At 40.7% G+C, this 17,239-nt stretch overlaps 1 protein-coding gene across 1 annotated transcript; it reads left to right on the top strand.

Moving 5' to 3' along the window:
- The first annotated feature begins 6,710 nt into the window (after positions 1–6,710).
- LOC120049387 (protein mono-ADP-ribosyltransferase PARP12-like) lies at positions 6,711–9,239 on the top strand. Its single transcript, XM_038995657.1, has 6 exons — positions 6,711–6,858; positions 7,094–7,187; positions 7,373–7,445; positions 7,570–7,700; positions 7,793–7,938; positions 8,272–9,239. The coding sequence occupies exons 1-6, from the start codon at positions 6,783–6,785 to the stop codon at positions 8,853–8,855; spliced, it is 1,104 nt and encodes a 367-aa protein (XP_038851585.1). The 5' UTR covers positions 6,711–6,782; the 3' UTR covers positions 8,856–9,239.
- The last annotated feature ends 8,000 nt before the right edge of the window (positions 9,240–17,239 follow it).

The raw sequence follows: 17,239 nt of genomic DNA, 5'->3' as shown, positions 1-17,239 counted from the left end.
TGCAATGCAAATAAACATTAAAAACAAATCTGAACCCATTAACAAAGTTTAATATGAAACTTATGTTTTTATCTTGAAAGTTTGCAAACGTCATTTATAGGCATGACTTAAATATAGAAAATCTGGACACTGCATTTCAACTCAGATGGAATATAAAAAAATATGTATGTGAATGGAATAGTTATCACGTGTAATTGTCCCTAGGAGTACTATGGTCCTTACACTACCCTCTTCCTTTAGAAAGTGGGTCCCTCTGCTTCACTCTCACAAGTCCCTTGTGCCCGTACTGATGGGAAATCATTTTTATGACCTCTCAGCAGCGCTATCCCACTTCTGACACCCAATGTAGTTAATTCAGGGGGTACCGACCAAGATTCGATCCCGGTCCCTGTGACTGTCAGTTCAACACCTTAGCCAATACTGCATGTCATCCATAGACATTCATATTTGTTGACTTAACAGAGAATTTAAAAAGAATTGTCTAAGTTGGCAGAGCATGGCGTTTGCAACACCAGGATTGTGGGTTTGATTCCCGGGGCCACCCATACCTAAAATATATGCAAGCAAGACTAAGACGCTTTGGATAAAAGCGTCTGCTAAATGGCATATATTATATTACTATAGACCAGTCAGGGGTCAGAGGTGTGATGCAGGTATTTCCTTATTATCTAAATCAAAGGGCAAAGTCCATTGACCATTTAGAGTGGCATTTTTGCATTATTCTTTGGCTTAAGTTACGGTAAGCCATATTCCATTTCCTTGTTGTAATAACACAGCATTCCTCTTAGTGTCATAGTCTCTGAGCACACTTGAGGCTGTATCTCGCTACAAGAGGTAAGCATTCACACTTCTTCCTGTTTTTAGGATCCTATTGAATCAGATGTGGTTGCTGACTTACTTTGTTTTCTCTGTATAGAATCAAGATGTCTACGGTACAGTACCTAATATCTGACAATGGATAAGAGTCCAGTCTTTAAGTACAGGCAATGCCCTCTCTAAAGATGAGCTTTACATAGCCAAAGCTAACACCTGTACACAGATCTCATACAGTTGTAGGTAACTAATAGCCAGCATATATTTTGGCAGTTCAATGATCTAATACTACAGTCAAATTGAATAATATAATTTTTGTTTCAAACCTTAAATGTGTAATTTCTCCAACCCACTAATTCAAACGGTATAATATAAATAGTTTTCCATTTTATTATAATATTATTTTTTTTCTCTAATCTTGAAAAATTGGTATGGTTGGTATGAAAAACAAGTGGATGCTACCACTACAGTGACGGGGGAGCTCAACCTAGCCTATCTACACTGTAGTGCAATCTTGCCTGTCCAAAGTGCACTTAAGCTCTTAAGGTTAATTGGAGAACTCTTGCCCAATAAATAACCTTTGAGTTAAGTGGGGGGTTCTTGATGTGGCATCCACAATTCTTCAGAATTCTTAAACATACTTACTTGAAATGTTTGGAAGCTAATTACCTATGGTTTTAATTTTTCAGTTGAACATTTATAGTGTTGATTCAGGAGTTAAATTAACACTAAAGAGTTAAATGAACACCCAGAGTAAAATATCCCCCGTGTTGGTGTTAATAACCAGACTTGAACCAAAACCAGGCAAATCATTATATTTCCCAGCATGCTCTATTGCAGGTAGACTTTTTATTTTCCAATATCTATGTTTTTAGATGTAATTGATTGATTAATTAATCTTATGCTACCCCAATTATAAATAACACTTTTTTCTTAGCTAATCCAATCTGTTACTTGGACTTGTTGCAACCATTAATGGTTGTTCCAGTTTAGAAGTGTTAGGTAGTCTCATAACTTAGTCTTCCCAACCCTGGCATTCATTCTGAATATAGGTTAGGGGTGAATAAAAATGTAAAATGTTGGATATACCTGGCTGGATTCCAATAGGAATTACACATCACTTTGAAAGCCAGCATAATGTGACTTGCAGGCCTGATGTGATCAGTGATTAGGCCACTGTACTCGGGTTAAATGAGGCCTTCAAAATAATAGTATTTTAATGATTATTATTTGTATTTGTTTTGGAAAGTTTTTATTTATAAACTTCCTTAAAAACAGCTGTCATGACGTTGCCCTCTTTGGGTACAGCGAGCACCATCCCCCTCTCTGTCTCCTACACTCAGGCTGCTGCGACCTCAGGTCGTAAATTCCTGGAGGAGATTATCTCCTCATGGCCACAGTATAGAGAGAGAGTGAGTTTTCAGAGAGAACAAAGGAATTTCTTCCACCTCACAGAACTTGAGGTCCGAACAACATTTATGTTCTGGAGAAGGTATAAAAGATCGGTGAAGAATCCAGCTACAAACTGGTCTGTTTGGTACAATTTTGTGAAACTCATGAGAGACAATACGGCCACATTACCATAAAGCTGTTTATACAATAGCCTCAGAGATGAGGCTTACATCTAATTGTTGTATAAGATGATTGAGTGTGGATGATACTGTTTGTGAAATTGTGTAATGAGATTTTGGACTGTTTAATGAAGGAAACTCCAATTCCCTTTGGAGTTTAACTAAATCAGAGGACCGCCCATGAGCACAGTTATGGTCGGGCATCCTGGGACAGACCCTTTTCTGCTCTTCCGAATAAAACCCCCACCCGGGTTTTCTATCACCAGACCGAGCTTCCCTCAATTACGAGATGGCTAAAGGTTGCAGACCAGCTGACCTCGATAACGAGAGGGCCAAGGTTTGAGAGGAGACCATAAACTAAGGTTTGAGTAGATGGCTGAATCTTTTAACCATACCACGTGGTTAAACTCTTAGACTATCGATACCGACAGAATAAGAACAAGTCTTTGATATTAATTACTAGTCTGCAGCTAGGAATTCGGTATCATTGAACGCGAAGACCGACAACCGCCGAAACATCTATCCTATAACGACATGAATAAATGTCACTCTGAACTATACATTCTAACCACGACAGAGAGAGAGAGAGAGAGGACGGACAGACTCCAACAGAAACAAACTTTTTAACAGAGATCCCGACGACACACTGAGCGTAAATATATATATTGATTGCAATTATTCCCGAATGAGTGAGCGTTCATGTGCAAAGGATTAGCATTTCAATTGTTATAATTATCAACTTTGTAGTGTCTCATCTCAGTTGACCCCCACTTCCCTTTTTGTCCACCAAGCCGCGATACCGGTTTATCCCACTAGGGAAACGCCGTTATCATTTCCTTGTAACTATCTACTGTTTGTTTATGCATTTCTGGAAATTACTTAGTTAGTAAATAAATATTTTAAGACAATTAATGTATGGATGACTCATAGTGAAGACTGGGTTCGTGCAGATAACCAACAACTTACGACGTTTGGAATGAGACTAACATGAGGTAAATAATAATTCATTAATTCGAAGACTAAGTGATCAGATATTAAAATATCTGAAAGTTATATTAGGAAAATTATAACTTTATAATCTGAATATTTTCCTTGGTGCCCCGACTTCCTAGTTAATTACAGTTACATGATTAATCAGTTTAATCACGTAATAATAATTACAGAGAGTTATTTGATAAATAGTCTTCAGTTTTAATGATGCCAAAGACACGACACAGCTCATATATTTATACATAACTTTTACACATAAAAAATATATAAAGGCACAAAAAACAGCATTTGAATATTACATTTATATTTGTTAAAAAGTACAAGTTGTTTATTTAAAACAATAAAACAACCATCAATAAAAGTACATTTTCTTGTAAAAGCCATTTAAAATGTGCACAAATTATTTAACAAAGGTAAAATATTTTTAAGACATGGAAAAAAAGCTGTCTTCAGTCCTTTGTAAAGCAACAAGGTGAGTCCTTATCAAACTCGCCTCCTCCTGCTCTTCCGAATCAATTACCGTCCTGTTCTTCAGGGCCCAGAGCAGATCCCTCCCCTAGGCGCATCACCCTTGGCGCCGTGGCCGCCTGGACCTTGGGTGTTGTGGGGGACCTTTCGCCTGGGGTCGAGGCCCCCTTTCTTCTGTACCACCCCAGGGCTTCCGTGGCTTCCATGGCCACTGCCTGGGGGTGGTCTACCAGCAGGTTGCGGGAGGACCACAGTGCATCCTTCAGACACCTGAGGGTGGGCCAGAGCTTGGTGAAGGCCTTCGGTGGAATATGCCTTTGGCCCACCCCATATAGCACGAGCTGGGGCGTTAGGTCCTCCCCTGCTGGCAGACACGGGGAGATCAAGAGGCCTGCTTCCTTCCACAGGTCCCTGGCGGCTCTGCACTCCCAGAGCAAGTGCCTCACCGACTCATCTTGGCCGCAACCTGGTCGGGGGCACGCGGATGTCCTCGCCATGCCCCGGGAGTGCATAACGGCCCTGACCGGGAGGATCTCGTGGGTGTCCATCCAGGACAGGGCCCGTTGCCGACTCAGCAGAGCAGGATGGGCCACGTTGCACCAAACCGTTGTGGGCTCGCCGATAGCAAGCCCGCGCACTGGACACACTGGTTCCCACTCCTGCACAAGAGAGAGAAGAGAGCTGTGTTTAGTTAAACCCGCGATTTCCTGTTTTTCCAGTTTCAAATGTTTTTAAAACTTTTGGAGCTGGACATAGTGTGTGGGGAGCAGGAAAGAGACTGGGGCTTGCATGTCAACTGGGATAAGCCCTAGTCCTGAGGTAAAATCCCAGCCAGAACCGTGCGAGGGCCTGGGTCTTGTTGTTGACCGGGGAGATGGCAAGAGGGAGATGTAATGTTGTGTATCAGCTGCCCAGGAACAAGTAGACGTCAGGCAAGCCTTTCCCCCCCTTGGACCTGGGCCTCTTAACCACCTCCCTCCTCAGCCTCTCCCACTTGCTTCCCCACAGGAAGTAAAATAGCATCCGCTCCAGAGCTAAAAGAGTTGTATGTGGAGGGATCTAAACAGAACTGATTAATAAAATATCATATTCACTTAGGATCTCACTTGGTGAAGGTCACAGGACTGAACAGGAATGAATGTAACAACCATGTCTCTGTCACTAGCAAATAGTCATAAGTGGTACGGGTAACTCTAAAATTCACTTGGAAGGCACACTGGGAAATATGCAAATAAGGCTCAACACCCCACAGCGTTAAAACAACACCCAATTGCATGTATCAATGCAGTTCGGTAAAGAACCATCAAATGTTTTTTGTAGAACCTTACATTGATTTGTGTACGGTTCTTCAAAGAACCATCCCATTTAAGGTTTTGACATCGCTCTGAATAACATTCCAACTGGAACCTTTATTTTTAAGAGTGTAGATGAATAAGCTACCCTAACCTGTAAAAGTAGGCTACAGTAGGAATGTGAAAGTAAATCAGACTATAGCCTATCAGCATTATAGGCCTATGCAATGGCTGCAGGAGGAGTGAAGCATGTTGTTGTTCTTCTTCTTGTCTCTATACACAGTAGGTCTATACGTGTTTATCCTACGATGGAGGATGTGGACCAAAAGTCCTTGGGACTTGCTGAGATTTACCAACAGAGTTTACAATTTTTCAAAATCATGGAAGGTTCAGCAAATGTGCCTAACTTTGGTAATGATCTAAATAATATATTTTTTTTTACATGAGGTAATGCAATACACAGATTTACAGAATCATTATTATTGTGAAATACTGCATAAGCCTTTATGTTGACCTTATTGGCAACTCACATACCTATTAAAAGTTTAGAATGTCATGCTTTGTTTATTTAACTGTATTGCTGCATTTTGGTTTAACGTGGTCTTCAAATAAATGACAAGTTTACTTTGCAACCTAACGTGAAATTAAATGTGAAATCTTACATTTTCCACAGAAAATAAATACATTTGTCATGACTTCATTTTTGGACGCTGCTCTCAACAAGGTACAGTAACTGCTTGCTTAACAGTATTGCTAACTTTCTCACAAGTCCTTACCGGTTAGTGATCTCAAATCCTCTGTCTTGCAAACACAAGTGACGGCCCTCTTGACAACAATTTAGCATGTTGCGCAACCAAAAAGTTAGGCATTCAATGGAGTGAGGTTTTCAATCCAACTTAGTTACAATAGCACTGGTGTATTATCTTTACAGTATTGTGAATAACACAATGTTCTAATTCCCCAGACTTAACAGCAAGATCTATTGAACTGATATTGATTTCTATTTAAGCCAAGTGCATGGGTGTTCATTCTACTATGCCATACCAATGGGAGGTGGAGAATGGACGTGGCTGGTCATGTATCCCAGACAATGAGGGCGTTGAAAGGGACTACTGTGACCCAGCAAAGACACAGAGGTATGTATGTCCACAACGTGTTGTTAGGATGCTGTGAGACAATGGGGATGTGTAAAAATGAAATAAAAGCATTGAAGATGTTCCTTTGTCCTACAGTTGCAGGATACCACCGGTTAACTTTATCACCATGACTCGTGGACACCGCAAAGTTCGCCGCCTTGCTACGGTTTCCTCCCTGGACCAGCCAGATGCTGTCTTTTTACCAAGTGGACCTGGTACTGGGAGGAAAACCATGGTGGCTGGACTCCATATTTGTCACCAGTATGTAGTGATGATACCTAATTTCTCCCTCTAATATGGCACAAAGAAAATAAGAAAGTGTCTATAGTGTGTGTGTGTGTGTGTGTGTGTGTGTGTGTGTGTGTGTGTGTGTGTGTGTGTGTGTGTGTGTGTGCGCGTGCGCGTGCGTGCGTGCGTGCGTGCGTGCGTGCGTGCGTGCGTGCGTGCGTGCGTGCGTGCGTGCGTGCGTGCGTGCGTGCGTGCCTCCTAAGACTGTGGAGGACCTAGAGAGGATGTACATGGATCCCTCCCGTGGCTCACTGATTGAGTTTACTGCTGGAAGATTCACCTATGAAGTCAATTTGGAAGGTAGGCAGGTATCAGATGTGATTCAGTATAGTGTAGGTACAGTACAGTTAAAATACTGGTCATAAAAACAGGTTTACAGAACACTAAAAATTGAACAATGAAACATGTTGTCCCATCTGAAACTCACAGGATAGTCAAAGTTGATAGGGAGTACCTTGTATGTTGTGTCTGTAGGTTACTCATCCATTTTTGTATACCCATTTTAGTCTCTGAACTGAGAAATATATATTTTTAGTCATGATCCAGATAAATACAAGCTCACACACCCAACGACTGGTAAGAAGACGACCGATGTTCAAATCATCCATAGATGTTCAGAGAACTACTGGGTAAGAGTGAAATTCAGCTGACTCAATTGATTATAGATTTTCTAGGGGAAGGATACAACATTATGTAATTAGATTTTGGTTCACTGAGTATGATATTGGGTCTCTGGATTTGTATTATCTTTGTGGTATGATGAGGACCATATGTTTGTTGATGACACTCGGAATGCCCTCATTTCTTTCTTAAGCACATCTAATACCACCACTTCTTCTGTGCCACCTTTTTGGGACCAGTCTCGGTTGCCTGGGATTGGCTTTGAGGTAATACAAAACACTGAGCATTGTGTCAATACTCACTGACTGGGAGTCTGACGTTACATTGAAAGAACATTGAATATGAATGAGCTTATGAGGACTTTGTCTTACTGTAAATCTGTCTTCACAGAGAGTTATGTTGCCAAACTCAGCAAAGGAATACAAAGACATCAAGGCCATTTTTGATAAAACAACAGTGGGGTTCAACATACGCACCATCGAGAGAGTGCAAAACCCTATCCTATGGAAGTTCTACGTGCTGTAGGTTTCTAAAAGACAGTTCTATTAAAAACAAATGTATTTCGTTTTTTCTTTAGTTGGGGTTTAATTGACCCAAGTATATTCCTTTTTAGGCAAAGAGATCAGATGGAATCCTCAGGGACAAGCATCAATGAGAAGCAGCTTTTCCATGGAACTGACTCCAAACATGTTGACAGCATTTGCAGAAACAACTTTGACTGGAGGCTATGTGGAACAAATGGAACTTCTTTTGGAAAAGGTTGGATGCCAGTATAGTAGTATACTTTGTGTATGCAATGTTTCAGTGAATCCAAATGAATAACTGTTGTGTTGGCAAAAACAAAGGCTGTCATGCCTGTGAACATCATAGCCTATTAGGGTATCCCCAATGGATAAACAATATAATTTAAAAAGTTTTGCTCAAATGGCCAATTACATATTCTTACATAGAAATATGTCGCAACTGGTTTAATAAGGCTTGCAATTGCCTTCCCTTACTGTCAGTAAGAACAAAGGCACTTTATAGCTAAGATTTACAAAATGAAAGCATCTAAACACTGAGCTAAACATGGTCAATAAATCTTATTTTCAGGAAGTTACTTTGCCAGGGATGCTAAGTACTCACACAGCTACACCAGCCAGTCAGGAGCAAGGTCCATGTTTGTTTGTCGTGTGCTGGTGGGAGACTACACTGTGGGAAACTCCAGCTATGTGAAACCACCTCCTAAAGAAACCGGAGGATCCATCTTCTATGACAGCTGTGTGGATAACAACCAAGACCCCAAAGTGTTTGTAGTTTTTGAAAAGTATCAGGTTTACCCCGAATACCTCATAGAGTACAGTGATACTGCTTCTCCACCAAACCCTGCTACTCAGCCAAATCGCATTGTTCAACCAAACCCTACTCACCAGCCAAATCCCGTTGTCCAACCAAACCCTACTCACCAGCCAAATCCCGTTGTCCAACCAAACCCTACTCACCAGCCAAATCCCGTTGTCCAACCAAACCCTACTCCCCAGCAAAATCCCATTGTCCAACCAAACAGTACTCCCCAGCAAAATCGCAACGGCTCAGATTCAGATGACCCTGTGTTTAATGTATGTTGTTTGTGTTTAGTCTGGACTTTATGTTGCCCATGTGGCATCTACTTTTATTTTTGTCACGATGATGATTGACCAGGCCTTGGTGTATACAGGTACCCTCTAGCAAGGCACTTAAGCCAAATTGCTCCAGGGATGCTGATATGGCTGACCCTGGCTCTGGTCCCATCTCTCTGAGGTTCAGGGTTTCTGTTAGCTGATAAATGGCAGCTTTTGGCCGTAAAAAATGTAAAAGCTGGAAAATAAAATTGTTGCTGGACAAATTGACCCGGAGAAAAAACAACGGTAGGCAGGCTATCAGCGGGTCACCCACCACTTTACAATGTGAGCTGGAGGCAGTATGCATTTTGAAAACATACATAATTGTTTCAAACCTGAATGTTTTACTCCATATTATGAGCCGGTCTAAGGCACTGCATCTCAGTGCAAGAGGCGTCACTACAGTCCCTGGTTCGAATCCAGGCTGTATTACATCCGGATGTGATTGGGAGTCCCATAGGGTGGCGCACAATTGGCCCAGCGTCATCCGGGTTTGCCCCGGGTAGGCTGTCATTGTAAATAAGAATTTGTTCTTAATTAACTGACTGGCCTAGTTAAATAAAGGTTAAATAGAAATAAATGTCTTACTTTGCTTGAAAAACCTGACCATAGAAAGGTGGAAGCAATTATTTTATAAAGACTTCATAGGCATTATGTGAGTCTCAAGTTTGGGGAAGCATAGGCATACAATTTATCCTACAATTTCTACCAATCTGGGTGTCAGTTATGATTTTCATATGTGCATTTTCGTGGAACAGTTTAATTTCAATAATAGTGTTTTAATTTCTAAATATCATTGTCAAGTGGTTAATGATGAAATTCTTAATTAAATTGATACAATATACAAGTTAAAATTCAACTAATGCTAGAGTACCAGCCTCTGCCATATTATGGACACATTGATACACCGTGATCATTGGCGGCCAGATAGCCTAAATGAGCGCATAATACTCAGAGATGGCCAATGCAACCGTTGGCCTATAATTTCTAGTGATGGGCATTCCGGCTCTTTTCAGTGAGCCGGCTCTTTTGACTCCCAAACGGCTCTTCAAAAAAAAATAAGTTTTGTATTTTTTCAAGTCTAACAATTTGCGACAGTTTGACTATGATTGGTGTTAAAACAATTCTAATTAAATTATTAAATGAAATCATACTCTACCTTAACCACAATGTATTTAAAAATGCATTGGTTTGTTATGAAAAAGAATGCTATTAAACCTTTGCATTTAAAGTATAACTTTTGAATGTATATAAACAAAGTGCATATAAATCTGACCATTCAAAACGAATACAATCTGAACCGCATAATATAATATTGCACCATATCAAAGAAAGAATAAATAACAATGTGCAAAACTGCAGCATCCCACTTAAAACATTAAACTTGTCCCTCTTTTCTCTCTCTTCTTTATTGCCATGTTATAACCAGCAGCACACAGCAATATTTTGCTTTTATGAGAGATTTGCATTCAGAAATGCAAGCTGCCCCACTTGAGGGGCTGATGTGGTTTCTTCTCTCAATAATTATTTGTCCCATTTTCGAGAAGACCCTCTCAGAGGGAACGGATGTGGCCACTATGCAGAGTCTCCCTGTCATGACTTTAGTAAGCCGTGGGTAGACAGAGGCCTTGTTCTTCCACCAGCTCAGAGGATCTGCAGATCTTTAGAGGGGCTCCTCCAAATAGGATCGGACCTCCATTATGGATACATCTCCACATGAGGATGTGCTGGCTCCACCACTATCACTAGCAGGCCCGCTTTCTCGAATCTCCGCTACATTTAGCTTCACAGTTGGGTGCATAGTTCGTATATGCCGGTGTAGGTTGTGCGTAGAACCGGCTTTATGTGAGATTTTGTTTTGGCAAATTCTACACTGTGCTCTGACATTGTCTACATTATTAAAATGCATCCAAATGCTACTGTGCTTCAGACTTATTTTCCAGCTGTTGTTTTCACAGCTGTCCTTCCTCTCTCTCCTCCGCTGCTAAGTGTGTGACTGTGAGTGAGTTGGCTCGACCCTCCCTCAAGCATCTTTGTTTCATTGGTTGTCACTGCGTGTCTGATTGACAGGAACAACAGGTGAGGCTGTTAGTCTGAGCAGACAGTCAGAACGAACGTTTGCGCTTGAGCATTTAGGCCTATATTATTATTTAATTTTTTTCGTTCTTTGAATTAGTTCATTCTATTCATTTAAATCTTTTGATTATTCATATCTTAATTTTTAAAATATTTTTCTTCTTATATGCGAGCTGGCTCCCAACGTTCACCTACAAGAGCCGGCTCTTAGAGCCGACTTGTTCGCGAACGACCCATCACTAGTGTAAAGCCATAACGCATACGTTTTTCCAGAAGCAGGCTATGATCGATTATGTCAAAAGCCGCGCTGAAGTCTAACAAAACAGCTCCCACAATCTCTTTATCAATTTTTGTCAGCCTATCACCAGTAATTTGTGTAAGTGCCGTGCTTGTTGAATTCCCTTCCCTATAAGCATGCTGAGTCTGTTTTTCAATTTGTTTACAGTAAAACGGCATTGTATCTAGTCAAACACAATTTTCCCCCATACGTTTACTAAGGGTTGGTAACAGGCTGATTGGTCAGCTATTTGAGCCAGTAAAGGGGGCTTTACTATTCTTGTGTAGCAGAATGACTTTTGCTTTCCTACAGGCCTGAGGGCACACAGGTTTAGATTGAAGATGTGGCAATATCGCCCGATATTATCCTCAGTCATTTTCCATCCAAGTTGTCAGACCCCGGTGGCTTGTCATTGTTGATAGACAATACTTTTTTCACCTCATCCACACTTACTTTATGGAATTCAAAATTACAATGCTTGTCTTTCATAATTTTATCAGTTATACTTGGATGTTGTGATGGAAATGTTTATGTTTGTGCTTTTCAAATAACCAATTTCTGTGTTCTCTTTGTGCTTTTCTATAAACCAATTTCTGTGTTCTGTTTGTGCTTTTCTATAAACCAATTTCTGTGTTCATGCAAGTGGCTGACTGAAGGAATCCTCACTATCAGTATCTGCAATTTGGCAGTACGCCCAGAACCTTGTTTAGAAAACGAGAACGAAAGATGTCTCAGTTTCAAAGTCTCAGCTTAGAGAGAAGAAGCCTCGTGAGGTATTGGTCTGTTACATGCATGACCCATTATTGGTCATCACATGAATGAAGCAAACGTTAATGATGAATGATGAATAAGCTAAATCATGCAAATATAACTTGTCTGTATATAAGGGAACTAACGGGACTGCCCCGTTAGAGCTCAACTTCAGAACGGTACTTTATGCATCTAAGTTTGACAGTGACTTCGCCAGTACGCTGACAATAAACAATGTTTGATTTAAGATTGACTTCAAGTGTCCCTGTGTAAGAAATTCCACAACAATGTGTTTCGCTTCCCCACCCGCCATTTTTAAAAAGATCCGACGGGGCTCATTGCCTGCTTGAATTATGCAGAAACGGGCAGCGTTTAGGTCATGTAATTGATAATGTTGGAAAGGGGGGAAATTGTGCTTTACAATGGTATTGACATTACAGTTGATCTAGAAGTATTACGTTTTTGGGGCGCTAAAATAAGGGCAATTGTACGGACCAAGGCGATGTACGAGTTTACGTTAGTATTATTCATCAAACCTGAAATAGTTATACGTCAAAACATATTCAGCCAGCTCTAGAATAAAGTTTGTTGGTGGGTATTTGTTAGTATCTCGGTCTCTCAAATAGTGAGCTAGGCCTGCCAGCCCACCCGTGTGGGGAATGCTGGTATATAGAATGTCGAGTCTTCTGTTAATCCCGTTATTGGTGAGATCTTATTTATGAAGTCTATAGTCTTTCACATATGATGGCAATGCTTACACATGAGATTTAATAAAATAGTCTACAAAGTTTGATAGGACTGGTCTGCCTGAATAATTGCCTTGTGTTTTAGGTTTGTGTAATTTAGGCAAAATGTACAGGCATGGAGGTATGGCACATTTGCAGCAAAGGTATTCATATTCAGGCTTTGAGATAAGGTTGTTTAATATGGCTTGCTCCACTTGTGTGGGAACAACACTCAGTTTTCTATAGAAAGGTTAATTACTGAGTTGTCTCAGAATCTCTTATTTGTATTTTTCATAGAACGACCACTAAAACGACCACTAAAACGACCACAGGTTTGATAACCAAAGATGAGTCTTTCATTAGTTCATTAAGTTCCTGTTTTTCTGTCCTGGTGAGGTTCTTCTGAATATGGTTTGTTTTTCTCGTATATACTGACATGGCTTCTTGTTCGACTAACCTACAATAGGTATTAATCGGGGAGTTGTTAACCATAGGACAGAATTTGTTTTTTGACTTAAAATGGGTAACAGTTCTTTGTTGGATTTCTAGGCCAGAAACAGTGTTTAAGTTGAATCTTTTTTTTTTTACAGTCCTGCTACAGCTACGTGTCCACGGTCTGTGTTCCTGGTCCCTCCTTTGACTGCTTGCCTCTCCTACATCGTTTATTTTCTTTCGTGGAGTCTTGTACTGCTTTTCAGTCTGTGTGCGATGGTAGCTGGAGTCGCTGTCTGTAGGGAATTCGCTCTCAGTGGATGCCTCTATGTCTGCGTTTCCGTGTCCCCCCGCTGCTGCGTATCTGTGTCCTCCGGTCAGTGGTGCGTTGGTGCGTTGCTACGTCGGCCTCTCGGTGCTCTTGTCCTTGGACCTTCCATTGCGTAGACCTGGTTGAGCTGGTGGTCCTCTGTGTCTCGCTGATATTTATTGAGCTTTGTTCCTTGTAGGAAGTCGCTGTATTTTCCAATGGACTGGTTGATTGAGACGTCTACGGCTGTGAAGTCTGGGCCTAGAATCTCCTTCGTTATAACCTCTTGTTCACTGATCTTCAACCTCTTTTACTTCCTTCGACACATGTTCAACGATTAGTAGTTTTAAATCTAAATAACATTTGTTGAGGATTATATTTTTAAAAGATACCACTGTATTCCTATTGTTCTCATTCAAACCATGTTAATGTATGCAAAGTTCAAAATTTAAAAGGCATGCATACATCTACATCTACATCTACGCCTACTGGAGAACTTTTATTTATATTGCTTTAAAAAATTTAAAAATCTTATTAACGCTTTGTTCTAGCTAGCTATTTGTGTAGGTTGCTATCAAGTAAACACAAAGATATTGCATCTTTGCTGCAGGCGCATGGCAACAGTTGAACAAGACGAGAAAAAAAAGAAGAAACCCGCACACTGCTCTTGCCAGTATCACCGCCCTTTATTAAGCTTTACATATCGGCATTCAAGGCCTTCTTCAGAGCTTTATAAACTTGCACCCCTATGTAAACAAAATATCATTTGGGATGTATGGTCTTTCCATTTTATTTCAGCAAGCCATGACAACAACCATCTCAGATTAAACACAAATAAAATAAGCATTCCTGCAACATTATTTTGTTGAATTATTTTATAGTCTTCCAAGTATGAATCCCATTTCTACCAGTATTCCTGGCCTCTCTTTCTTTGTCAAGGCCAAAGGTCATAGTTCAACTCCTAGCGACAATTAAACTTGATAACTAGGCAATTGCATTCACATACAGATTTTTTTTTTTAAATATTCAGATTCAGAGTTGAAATGTAGTTTTCAGAAGTTTAATATGAAAGTAATTTCTTGTAAATTACATTTACAAACATTCAAGATAAAAACATCAGCTTCATATTCAACTTTATTGATGGATAGAGATTCGTTTTTTCATCTTCCTCATAAAACATACAACATGAAATTACCGTAGGCCCTAAAGGTACTAAAGGAGGAGAGGTAAATGTTGGTGGCATGGGAGGAGACTAATACTTTATATTTTACACATAAAAATAAACTATACTATGAAACAAAGATAAATGATATAAAGAATGATAGTAAGACGCTTTGGAGCGCCTTAAATGACATTTTGGGGAAAAAGGCAAACAGCTCCATCATTCAGTGAATCATTCATCAAAAAACCCACTGATATTGCCAATTACTTTAATGATTTTGTCATAGGCAAGATTAGCAAATTTATGCATGACATGCCAGCAACAAACGCTAATACTACTAATGCGTGATGGTGAGAAGGAGAGATGTTGTGTGGGAAAATTGCTTTTTTTCACTCGATCTGTCCAACTTATCACCTTATCGCCTCTAAAATGTAAATAAAACACTATAAAGAGTTTATATAATGTGTCATTACATACCTATTTGAAGGTTTGTGTCGAATTTGAATCGGGTTTTTAGGGCGGTGCTAAAGTGATCTTAGAAGTAAACAGCGGCTTTGAGAATTATAAAATGACTAGGTATCCCCCCCTTACTCCCGTCACTGTCCATTTCTTGTTTTTAAACGATGAGAGAAGTGCTACACCTGGTGGAGAGAGATTGTAAGATGGAAATAGTTGCTTTATGCGTGCTGTACGTTACGACATGACACGTCACGATGTAACGAAGGGTCCGTTTTTTCAACTTTTCTCCAATACTATAGAGCCATTACCATGTTGATCAACGCTTGAATAGAAACCTAGTTCACACCCCCGATTTTGAAGTCAACACAGTCGCTACAGTCCCATTCGTTTGCTTTGTAGCCTCGCACATTTGTACGGAATGAGGTGAGTTTACGTTACCTCCAAACGAATGGAACATCGATGGGGTCCACATTCGCTCCTATCTATGCTAACCTTTATGTGGGTAATTTTGAGCATAAAAACAACCAACCTAAAGCTATTAATGCACCTAGCAAGCTAACGTAGCACTCCTGTCAGGTAGCTAGCTACAGTTAAAACATTAAAAGGAGAGCCGCACACTAGGAGCTCAAATGCAATAATTTAATAACCTAATATCCAACGTATCGACAGACATGCTGTCTTCATCAGGGTATACCGTTACCCATAGCTGGCTAGCTAGTTTTATAGTTATGTAATTTATTCCAATACATTTCAGAATTCCCAAAAATATGTACAGTGGGGAGAACAAGTATTTGATACACTGCCGATTTTGCAGGTTTTCCTACTTACAAAGCATGTAGAGGTCTGTAATTTTTATCATAGGTACACTTAAACTGTCAGAGACAGAATCTAAAACAAAAATCCAGAAAATCACATTGATTTTTAAGTAATTAATTTGCATTTTATTGCATGACATAAGTATTTGATACATCAGAAAAGCAGAACTTAATTTTTGGTACAGAAACCTTTGTTTGCAATTACAGAGATCATACGTTTCCTGTAGTTCTTGACCAGGTTTGCACACACTGCAGCAGGGATTTTGGCCCACTCCTCCATACAGACCTTCTCCAGATCCTTCAGGTTTCGGGGCTGTTGCTGGGCAATACGGACTTTCAGCTCCCTCCAAAGATTTTCTATTGGGTTCAAGTCTGGAGACTGGCTAGGCCACTCCAGGACCTTGAGATACTTCTTACGGAGCCACTCCTTAGTTGCCCTGGCTGTGTGTTTCGTGTCGACCCAGCCACGACCCATCTTCAATGCTCTTACTGAGAGAAGGAGGTTGTTGGCCAAGATCTCGCGATACATGGCCCCATCCATCCTCCCCTCAATATGGTGCAGTCGTCCTGTCCCCTTTGCAGAAAAGCATCCCTAAAGAATGATGTTTCCACCTCCATGCTTCACGGCTGGGATGGTGTTCTTGGGGTTGTACTCATCCTTCTTCTTCCTCCAAACACGGCGAGTGGAGTTTAGACCAAAAAGCTCTATTTTTGTCTCATCAGACCACATGACCTTCTCCCATTCCTCCTCTGGATCATCCAGATGGTCATTGGCAAACTTCAGACGGGCCTGGACATGCGCTGGCTTGAGCAGGGGGACCTTGCGTGCGCTGCAGGATTTTAATCCATGACGGCGTAGTGTGTTACTAATGGTTTTCTTTGAGACTGTGGTCCCAGCTCTCTTCAGGTCATTGACCAGGTCCTGCCGTGTAGTTCTGGGATGATCCCTCACCTTCCTCGTGATCATTGATGCCCCACGAGGTGAGATCTTGCATGGAGCCCCAGACCGAGGGTGATTGACCGTCATCTTGAACTTCTTCCATTTTCTAATAATTGCGCCAACAGTTGTTGCCTTCTCACCAAGCTGCTTGCCTATTGTCCTGTAGCCCATCCCAGCCTTGTGCAGGTCTACAATTTTATCCCTGATGTCCTTACACAGCTCTCTGGTCTTGGCCATTGTGGAGAGGTTGGAGAAGTTTGATTGAGTCTGTGGACAGGTGTCTTTTATACAGGTAACGAGTTCAAACAGGTGCAGTTAATACAGGTAATGAGTGGAGAACAGGAGGGCTTCTTAAAGAAAAACTAACAGGTCTGTGAGAGCCGGAATTCTTACTGGTTGGTAGGTGATCAAATACTTATGTCATGCAATAAAATGCAAATGAATTACTTAAAAATCATACAATGTGATTTTCTG

The sequence above is a fragment of the Salvelinus namaycush genome, chromosome 6 (assembly GCF_016432855.1).
Source record: "Salvelinus namaycush isolate Seneca chromosome 6, SaNama_1.0, whole genome shotgun sequence".
In the NCBI taxonomy this organism is placed as follows: domain Eukaryota; kingdom Metazoa; phylum Chordata; class Actinopteri; order Salmoniformes; family Salmonidae; genus Salvelinus; species Salvelinus namaycush.
The sequence above is the reverse complement of the archived record's forward strand: the minus strand, read 5'-3'. Positions and strand labels throughout refer to the sequence as shown.